This window comes from Bos javanicus, chromosome 14 (assembly GCF_032452875.1).
Source record: "Bos javanicus breed banteng chromosome 14, ARS-OSU_banteng_1.0, whole genome shotgun sequence".
NCBI classification, from domain to species: Eukaryota; Metazoa; Chordata; class Mammalia; order Artiodactyla; family Bovidae; genus Bos; species Bos javanicus.
In genome coordinates, this window is record NC_083881.1 from 80,841,998 (window position 1) to 80,852,249 (window position 10,252).

The 10,252-nt window shown below is 47.7% G+C and overlaps 1 protein-coding gene across 1 annotated transcript in view; it reads right to left on the minus strand.

Moving 5' to 3' along the window:
• The window catches only part of CHMP4C (charged multivesicular body protein 4C), a 28,579-nt gene extending 22,552 nt beyond the window's left edge, over positions 1-6,027 (minus strand). Inside the window, exon 1 of the mRNA XM_061439491.1 lies at positions 5,709-6,027. Coding sequence (XP_061295475.1) covers positions 5,709-5,898 — 190 coding nt within the window. The 5' untranslated portion in view covers positions 5,899-6,027. The remainder of the gene's footprint in view (positions 1-5,708) is intronic.
• Between the last annotated feature and the right edge of the window lie 4,225 nt (positions 6,028-10,252).

The following is a 10,252-nucleotide window of genomic DNA, read 5'->3' on the forward strand; positions in this document are numbered from 1 at the left end:
GAGGGGAGAAACAGAGGGACGGAGAAGCAGAGCGGAGACGGGGCCCCCTGTTTCCCGGCCGCGGAACACGTCACAGACCCTCAGACGGCAGCCGAGTCACCGCGCTGTCTGCTCAGAGGTCAGGTTTCCGACCCCTCCACTCACCCACTGAACTGGAAGTTTTAGGGGCCTCCTTGTAAGTGCACCCCTTCACCAGCACCCTCGGGGTTCCGGTGCGGCTGGACTGAGGCCCGGGTGGTGGGAGCTCTGTTCAGAAAGGAGGCCGCCCCGTCGGTGAGGCCTCCCCGGGGACCTTCCCCGCCGGCCGGTCTGTCTCCTGTTACCTGAGCCCCTGGCCTCGGCCCGCTGGCACTGGGGTCGTTCTCTTCGCCCAGTTCTTCGCGGCCCTAGTGTGCGGCTGCAGGATTCGGCTCTGTGACCACTGTCCTAAAAGCCCAAAGGGCGTCCAACACGGAGCTAACCCGGGAGGGCTGTGCGCACAGCCGACTCCGAGGAAGCCCAGCCCGCATCCCGACTCAAGCAAAGTCATCCTTGCCCCCAGCAGCGGGGCTCAGCGTGAGCGAGCGACGCCCACAGCGGACTCCCCACCCGGGGGCTCTCATTTCACCCACGCCTGCAGCGGGGTGGCCGGCCTCGGCCCCGCGGTCGGCGCCCTGGGACGCGGACGGCCGCGGCCGCAGCCCCTCGCCCCGGGCCGCCCCTTCCCGCACGGAGACGAGTCTGGTTTCCTGCTCGGCCTGAGAGGCCGCCCCGGGCTGAGAGGAGAGGGCAGCGAGGGCGCAGAGGCCGCGCGCCGCTCTCGGCCGAGCCACCCCCTGCGAGGGGCGGGACGGTGACAGACGCGGGGCTGCAGCGCAGGCGGCCCGGGGCTGGCTGACCGCGGCCTCCAGACGCCGACCGCCTGCAAAGACTCGAGGCGTGCGGGGCGACCTCACCTGTAACAAACCGCCGCGGAATCACAAAGGCGGATGCTTACAGAGCACCGAGTTAAGGGCTTTACACAGTAAAGTCAAGCGCCCTCGGCCCTGAGGATCAACCTTATCGTCAACTTCACGCAGGTGAGGAGACGGAGACTCAGGCCGGCCCAGCCAACGGTTGGACATCTGCTTCTGTTAAGCGAATCCCTGTGACCATCTCTTAATGATACCAGCTTTTAAAAAAAGAAAAGCCTCGTAAGGGAGGTTAGAACCGGGACCCAAGGTCTAAGGGTTCCACCGACCCGTGCGGCAGGAGGGGACGGCAAGGCACTGACACGCTGAGGCCCCGCTTGGGGGGCAAGAGTCCTTGGACACACGGCTGTTACTGTCCGTTTACGGTGGGGACGCAGACGCGGAGCACAGCCTTGTGGACGCAGCCGGGAGGGAGAGGGTGGGGCAGACAGAGAGCAGCTGCACACACACATGTATATGTATAGCCGACTCACTTTGCCTTACAGTAGAAACTAACAACGTTGTAAAGCGACTATACTCCAATAAGACTTTTAAAATAAACGAATAAAAACAATTGTTTACAAGTCCTCAAGCTGCTGGTCCTTGGTTATCCCAGTGACACACACAAGTGTCATCCGTGCTCACGGGCGCCATGATATGAAAATGGCCAGGAAACACTTGGAATTCCACCCCATGGACATGACCATGGATTTGGTTTCCTCACCCTTAACCCTGGCCCCAGGGCAGAGTCACCCCCAGAGGCACCTTCAAAAACCAACGTCCCAGCCCCACTCCAGCCACTTACACTAGAATCTGTGGGGGTGGGATCCTCCGAGCATCAAGGCGACTTTCACATACAGCCAGGATTGAAGACTGCTCTGGAGGATAGTGCTCAGCAGAAGCAGAAAAAGGAATTAAGTGGTATCTAAAAAATGTGCTTTCCCACCAAGCGGATTGCTGGTTATAAAGGAGTTCTGTCATAGTAATCTGAACGAACTGTGCTAAAGACTTTCTACTCTTCTCCAGTTTTTAACCAGACTATAGACCTTGCTTCCAAATCTTACTCTTTCAGATTGACAGGGCCTTGATATCATGGTTGTTTTCACTCAGGCTCGTTTAGGTAGAACATGGAAACTGCCAGAGAAGTCTGAAGGAGCATTAGCCACCACTGCATGGCCTTGTTCTGAGTTACAGTGAAAGCAAGTTTCAGACTCGGATCTGCAGATGCGCCTATTAAACAAACACATCTTGGCCATGTGGGCCAAAACAGTTTGTCAACCAGCTTTATGAGCTCACTGAAGCCCCAGCTCCATGTCTTTTAGTCTAATATACGTGATATGAAAGGCTCACTGAGCACAGACAATGACCTTCACTGGCAGGGTGCCATGCTCTATGGAAGGTCAGACACCCACCTGGACCCAGGACTGGACGCTGCACTGATCTGACCAAGCCCCAGGCGCCATCCTAATGTTAGTTATAAACCTCATTCATCCTTAATGCCTGTCCTTACATTGCGAGCAAGGAAGTACCTCTAAACTCTTAGCCAACCCACATGTTTGGGATAGCCACAATTTCACCAATGAAACCCCATTTCTAAGGTTTATTATGCTAATATAACAGTTACTCATTTTACCAATAAAACCCATTTCTGACATTGAGGATGCTAGCTGTCAAAACTCCTGTTGTGGAGACCATGGAGGAACGTGAAGTGGCCGGGAATGTGCAGTGTGCACTGCAGCACTGCTCACAACAGCCAAGACACGGAAGCAACCTGTGTCCACGGACAGGGAACGGATAAAGAAGATGCGGTGCACGCACACAGTGGAATATCGTCCTTGTTGTTTAGTCACTCAGTCGTAGCTAACTCTTTTGCGATCCCATGGACTCTAGCCTGCCAAGCTCCTCTGTCCATGGGATTTCCCAGGCAAGAACACTGGTGTGGGCCGCCGTTTCCTTCTGGAGTGGAATATTACTCAGCCATTAAAAAGAGTGAAATAATGTGCAGAAGCAAGGATGGACCTAGAGATTGTCATAGTGAGTGAAGTAACAAAAAGAAGGAGAAAGAGTATGATATTCTCTATATGCAGAATATAAAAAGAATCTAAAAGGAAATGATACAAATGAACTTATTTACAAAACAGAAACAAACTCACAGACTTAGAGAACGCGGTTATGGTTGCCAGAGGGATAAGAACAGGAGGAAGAGATAGTGAGGGAGTTTGGAATTGATGTGTACACACAGCTGTATTTAAAGTGGACGACCAACGGGGACCTACTGTAGAGCACAGGGAACTCTGCTCCATGTCATGCGGCAGTCTGGATGGGAGGGGAGTTGGGGGAGAATGGATACATGCATATATGTGGCTGAGTCCCTTTGCTGCTCACCTGAAACTATCACAGCATTGTTATCGGCTATTCTCCAATACAAAATAAAAAGTTTTTTTTTTTTTAATTGTTGTGTCTGGGAGTGTGGCCCTTTCTGAAATGATATTAACTGGACACCCAACGAGTGTTCTTGACAGCATGTTATTGGACTAACCACCTCTAGAAGTAAAACTTTAACTGCAGGTACATGTGTCACTCTGATTACCAGGTAATTTACAGCCATTCTAACACTGACATTGTGTAGCACAAGGCCCTTTTAGTAGTAAGTCTATTTGGCTTTATTACATGTGTGAAAATATTTCTTAGTGGCTAGTGGAACACAGTAGCCATGAGCATGTGAAGTTACTTGGTTTATTTGAAGATGCTGATACTGACAGTGTATCCAACGCATGGTCTATGACCAGATTCTCTCACAGCTCAGACTACAGATGGCCTCACGCCAGCCACACTCTTCCTATTCAAGGCCCGCTGCAGAACCAGGTGAGGGCCACACCAGTGAAGGTCCCATGGATAAATGACAAAAGATAAATGGCCTTTCTGACATCAATTGATGATTAATACTTGAACTTGAGACTTATATCTGTAGCTACTCCGATTCCAGGAAGTTAGGTTGGCGCTCTTATTCGTGTCGTCTTTGTGTGAATCTTTATAAAGTCTGCTTATGACACTTTAGTGTATTGCCACCTCAAGGACACTTCTATATTATTTTACATTATTTTCTTCTGAAAGCAAATCTGTATTTCCACCACTTCACAGAAGCAGATGTTTTTTATTTTTCAGATTTTTTAAGCCAATGTTTACTTAACAACCACTGTGGATAAAGCTACAAACAGATCCAAATGGATAACAAAACAAAACAAAAAAAACCTTGACAGACACTAAGCAAATGTCGGAGTGCCTATCAAACTGAAGAGGAGGGACCCAGGAAAAGAACAACCAATGGCTTTTTAGCAAGTCTTAATGTCAGTCTCTCCGCATAAACTGCCATTGAATAACATCCCAAAATATTTTCAGACATGAAGTAAAAATAGAAACCAGCACTTAACTCTAAAACAGGCCATAATGGGGACAAGAGTTGTACGCCAGAGCGGAGGAAAATGAAACTTGGTTTCTTTATTGTTGGCTATAAAATGGGCACAAGTGTAGCGGACACATTTTGTGGGGAGAGCAAGACTTTCAAGGCCAACTCCAAGACATGGTTCCTTTCCAGCATTAAACAATGGCAGGGCATTTAGGGCGAACTAAACCTTCCCAAGGTTTCATTATGACTCAGAAAGCCTAACTTCTTGGGAATGCAAGTTCAGGGTTCGGTGGAGAGCACAGTCCTGAATTGCCAGCCCTATTTCTGGGTCTGCCATTGACCTTGTGTTACAAGAGCAAATCATTTCAACTTCTTGCTGGGTTTTTATATGCGCCACGGGGGCTGTTTAGATTTGTTCTCTATAGAGAGAGCCATTCACCAAAGAAAGCAATTCACCCTGGCAAAGAACAAAGGGTTCAAGGTGCAAAAGAAGCATCCAGAATGATTACTGACTCAAAGTCCTTCCCAAGTGGCAATAGCCAGTGGTAGAATTAATATTTAAATCTCTGACTTTTTTTTTTTTTCATATCTCAACTGCACCACCAGCTAAAGTCTTCCACAGCGAAGGGAACCGGAACACACCAGAATATGCGTCCCTGGAGACTTACAGGCAAGGTAAACTGTGTGATTCAAAACACAAACGCAGGGCAGAGAAGTTGATATGTGCAGCTGGAGTCAGCAGGACTGGACTAGGGTGAGACAAGCCGGGGGCAAACTTTAAAGCGGCACCTCCCCAAAAAAAAGATTATCTTATAACCCAGATAAGTAAGATTTTATTGGAATATTTTTGAAATTCAAAATTAAGGCAAAAAACTCGATGATGAACAAAACATCACATTTTAAAATGAATTTGATTTTTTTTTAAGTCTGTACAGAACACATAGGTGTGTGTGTTAGTTGCTCAGTCCTGTCGGACTCTTTACGACCCCATGGACTGTAGCCCACCAGGCTGCTTTGTCCATGGGATTCTCCAGGCAAGAACACTGGAGTGGGTTGCCATTTCCTTCTCCAGAACACATAGGAGCCAATTGCAAAAGAAAAGAACCAATAACACCAATCCGGTCTTTACTTTAAATGTTGATGTTTTGTTCATCACAGATGCTTCTGTGTCAACTTTGAGCTTTCTAAAGATTGCATTAAAAATGCGATTCGTCTTGATCACTGAGATGTTTGGTGTGTCTCCCTCTTTCGCCATCGAGGATGGTGCTGCGCTCAGCCCTCTCCCAGTCCGGGCCGGGGGATCATCACCGGTTCCCAGAAAGGCCGGGCAGGCGCCGGGCGGACGGGGCTGCCCCAGGCCAGGGGGTGCCTACCTCGTTTGTTCTGCGTCCCGTGCTTCCTGGCCAGGCTGAGCTCTCTCTGGATGCGGCCTTCCAGGTACTCCTGCTTCTTGCCCAGCATCTCCTCCGTCTCCCGAAGTCGGGCCAGAGCTTCCTGGGCGCTGGGGGCCGCGCGGCTCTTGGAAGAGCCTCCGCCTTTGAAGAACTTGCCCAACTTGCTCATGGTGCTGGGGGGCCGGGCCGCGGTCCGCGGGGCTCGGGGCTCGGGGCTCGGGGCTCCGGGCGCGCCTGCGAGCAGGTGAGCGACGTTCGCCCGGGTCTCGGCCAGGCCCGGGGAGGTGGCGCCCGCGAGTCCACACGCCGTCGGGCGCAGGTGACTCCCTCTCCCGGGCATTTCCTGGCGGCCGGGCCCGCCCCGCGCGCCGGGAGGGGAGGGCACCGCAGGCGGACGCGGCGGCCCCGCCCGGGCCCCGGGCATCGGGAGTGAAGAGAAGGAAAGAGCTGGAAGGGCCGCAGGGGCCGCAGCCCGGGGCTGTTGTACCCACGCTGGGGGCCACCCGGGGCCAGTGACCGATTTGATGCCGGCCCAGAGAAGCGCAGACGGCTGTCGGGGGTCTAGTGCGGGGCCCGAAGTTCAGTTCAGTTCAGTTCAGTCGCTCAGTCGTGTGCGACTCTGCGACCCCATGGACCGCAGCACGCCAGGCCTCTCTGCCCATCACCAACTCCCAGAGTCCACCCAAACCCATGTCCATCGAGTCGGTGATGCCATCCAACCATCTCATCCTCTGTTGTCCCCTTTTCTTTCTGTCTTCAATCTTTCCCAGCTTCAGGGTCTTTTCCAATGAATCAGCTGTTCACATCAAGTGGCCAAAGTATTGGAGTTTCAGCTTCAGCATCAGTCCTTCCAATGAATGTTCAGGACTGACTTCCTTTAGGATGGCTGGTTGGATCTCCTTGCAGTCCAAAGGACTCTCAAGAGTCTTCTCCAACACCACAGTTCAAAAGCATCAATTCTTCGGCGCTCAGCCTTCTTCACAGTCCAACTCTCACATCCATACATGACCACTGGAAAAACCATAGCCTTGACTAGACGGACCTTTGTTGGCAAAGTAATGTTTCTACTTTTTAATATGCTTTCTAGATTGGTCATAACTTTTCTTCCAAGGAGCAAGCATCTTTTAATTTCATGGCTGCAGTCACCATCTGCAGTGACTTTGGACCCCCCCAAAATAAAGTCTGACACTGTTTCCACTGTTTCCCTGAAAGCCGGTGTGTAATGTACGTGCACCTTGCCGACCTGGCCTGGAAGGACAAGATGCTGGTGTTCCACGCGTGCGTCCTGTGTGTTTTTGTCTGTGACTGCATATGAGTACAGGGTCAGGTCTCTGTGAATAAGAATATTCAGGTAGGTTCGTGCCGGGGTGCGTGGTGTGGGTTGGGAGGGTGGGGGACACCGGCTTGCAGGGACATTTGTGTGCCTCTGTGATGCAGGTGTGATGGCAAGTGGCTTATTCTCAGAGCACCTGGTCTGACTTAGACTGGGCATGTTGATGTGTGCTGGCTGCCCGTGGGCATGGGTGGATTCTAGATCACCACCACCCCCCACACCGCTTGAAGTGAGGGAGGCGGGGAGCATCTCTTTTCCTAACGTGGGGAGTTTGGAGTGTGTTTCGTGGCCGCATTCAATTCAGTGTCACTGTAAGTATCTCTCTCTCTTTAGTCACTAAGTCATGTCCGACTCTTGCGACCCCAGGGACTGTAGCCCGCCAGGCTCCTCTGACCATGGAGTTCTCCAGGCAAGAACACTGGAGAGGGTTGCCATTTCCTTCTCCAGCTGTTAGTATATACAAAGCCTTTAATGGGGCGTCCTTGTGTTTGGATCTATATCAGATGCCTTTGCAGAGACACCTCAGTAACAAAAGGGAAAGAATGTCTTAGAGAAAAGCAACATTCTTTTGTTCCTTTTCAATATCTCAGTCCCGTCTATTAGAGCTGCAAACAAAGAATTTGGTAAGATGAAAGCACAGCAATGGGTAATGATTATGGATGATGCAATTCAACTGAAAATCTGTGCAGAGCATGTTACAAAGATGTGGAATACGGGACTGAGTCTGTGTCCTAGTTTTCCAGGGCTCTGATGGCCTCCACATAATACAGGCCTATTTGAGCCACATTACCCACTGCCATCAGGACCTGTTTGTGATCATTAGCTACCCACTGATTATTAAAGCGGAGGAAGCACCCATTACTATGACAGACACACCTTGCTACTCAAGACCAATAACCCACTTTTGTCTGCTATCACACCAACCCAGAAGCATCAGTTCAGTCCATTTTACCCAACATTGGTAGATCCAGCATTACATCTTGACAAAGAAATTGGAAAATTTTATAAGAGGCTTAGTGTCCTATATCTTAGACACACAAACATGTGAACTTATAATTTCCCAATAACTACAGCCTGCCGTCTCTTCCCATTTCCTGCCTGGCCATCCAAAGCACTTATGAACTGTAATACATCTAATCTCGTGTATATTACACTATAATAAGCATTATCTTTTGTTATTATCTAAATGGTTCATAAATCTGTTTTGGAACTTATTTTCTTGCTTAGATTTTAAGCCCTTTGAGAGTGGAGAAATCGCACATGTTCTGCTGGTCAGTTTAACCAAAGTTTACTGAGAATATTCTACACATAAGGTTCTGGGAATGCAAGTATAGTCTGCCATCTGGGAGCTCAGCTTATAGTAATAGTAGCAACGGGTGCCATATCTGAGCACCTATTATATGGCAAGCATGCCACATGTCTTCTTAATAACCCCTACATCAACCACACAAAACAGGTACTGCCGCTCTTCTGACAGGTAAACAACCCGGCTCAGCTGGTGACTTGGACAAGTTCACATAGGTAGTGAGTGTAAAAGATCCTTTTGTTTTAAAGCTTCTGGTCTTTCTGCTGTTTACATGACCTTTCCCTCTGTGTGGTTCGGACCAGAGGAGAAACTCACAGAGCATTTATTTAATTAAATAACAGGGGGAGTAAAGAGGCTGCTATGAGGTATCAACTTTCAGAGATCATACAAGTATTACTGAGTCCATAAAGGGGTATGTTTAAATAAGAACCTCTCCAGTATAGAAAAAAAACATTCCTTTCTGGCTCACTAGACTCTGTATTTTTGTTGAGATAACATTGAAGAAATAGAACAGAGGGACGGAAAGTTATGAGCTACTTAGTCATCCATCTATCCATAGTTTCATTCAACAGCTACTTATGGAGCATCTCTGTTTCGGGCATTATGGTAGACAGTGAGGAGATGATTAAGAACAAGATGAAGGCATTTTACAGGTTAGGAGAGAAGACAGGAGGTAAGCAACTTATCCCACAAATAATAGACTTTATAAGTTAAAGTTTTAATAAGTGCTATGGAGAACTCGGAAGGACAGAGACCTGTCAGAACAAATTGTAGATAAAGTTGATTTTGTCTTGGGTGTCAAAAAAAGGTGGCTTGAAAAAGTGACATTTAACCTGGAATTTGAATGATGAATAGAGAATAGCTTGGTATAGAGAAGGGAAACTGGTTTTCCAAGATAAGGAATCATTCATTCATTATTTTTTGCTGAGTGCATACAATGTAGCCAGTACAGATCTGGATGCTGGAGACTCAGCAGTGAAGAAAGAGAAACTAAAATCCATGCATTTTTGAAGCCTACTTTCTAGTCAGGAAATGATGGACAATTAATTAAGAAAGCAATGTACTCGATGGAAAAAATAAAGCAGGTAGTGTTAGAGAATTAATGATCCAGACAATATGTGGAAAAACATTGACTCTAAAAAATTAGGTTTTGACATAAGGCCAGGTTTCTGGTGACAGAAGAGGTGTGAGATTGTCTCTAAACGTCAGCTGAGTTCTGGTCACATAGGGGCCACCTGATGTTCTAAGGATCTTGTTTTGTATCCAAAGAGCAAATGAAAATCAGTCAGAATTTAAAAGAAAGGATGTAATCATTAATTTAAAATTCAATGGAAAAATCTATTTTACTCAATTTAGTGTGTCACACTTTCAGAATCACACATCGTGTGCAAAGCAAGCTACATTTGAATTAAAAATTGTTCCCTTCCATTAATATGTAAATTCAATAGGGAAAAAATAATACTGGCAAGCAAGCCATCCATCCAAATATATATTAGTGTTTAATCCAGCGGTGGGATTTAGAGAATAAATGTTTAAATCAATGATGTAGAAGCTGAAAATAACACATTAATCTTCATTCAATACTCATCCTATAAATGTGGTTTCATAAAGAGTTCTCAGCAGCTAGTGTGTTTTTCATTTTTTAATCTCAATTGATCTCAGCTAATAAGGAGGCTCTTGTTCAAAAGAATGATCTTGTTCAGAATGATTTACCATGGTTAAGATGGCAAAGGAAATTGGAAATTTATAGGTCTGTTAAAAAGACTTAGATGTCAGGCTAATTGATACATTTTGGTCACCCCTTGAAATTACATCCATTTTTAGAATGTCAAATGAACTCTCCAAAGCAGCAGCAGCAGAATTACCCTTTAAACACACTGCAGA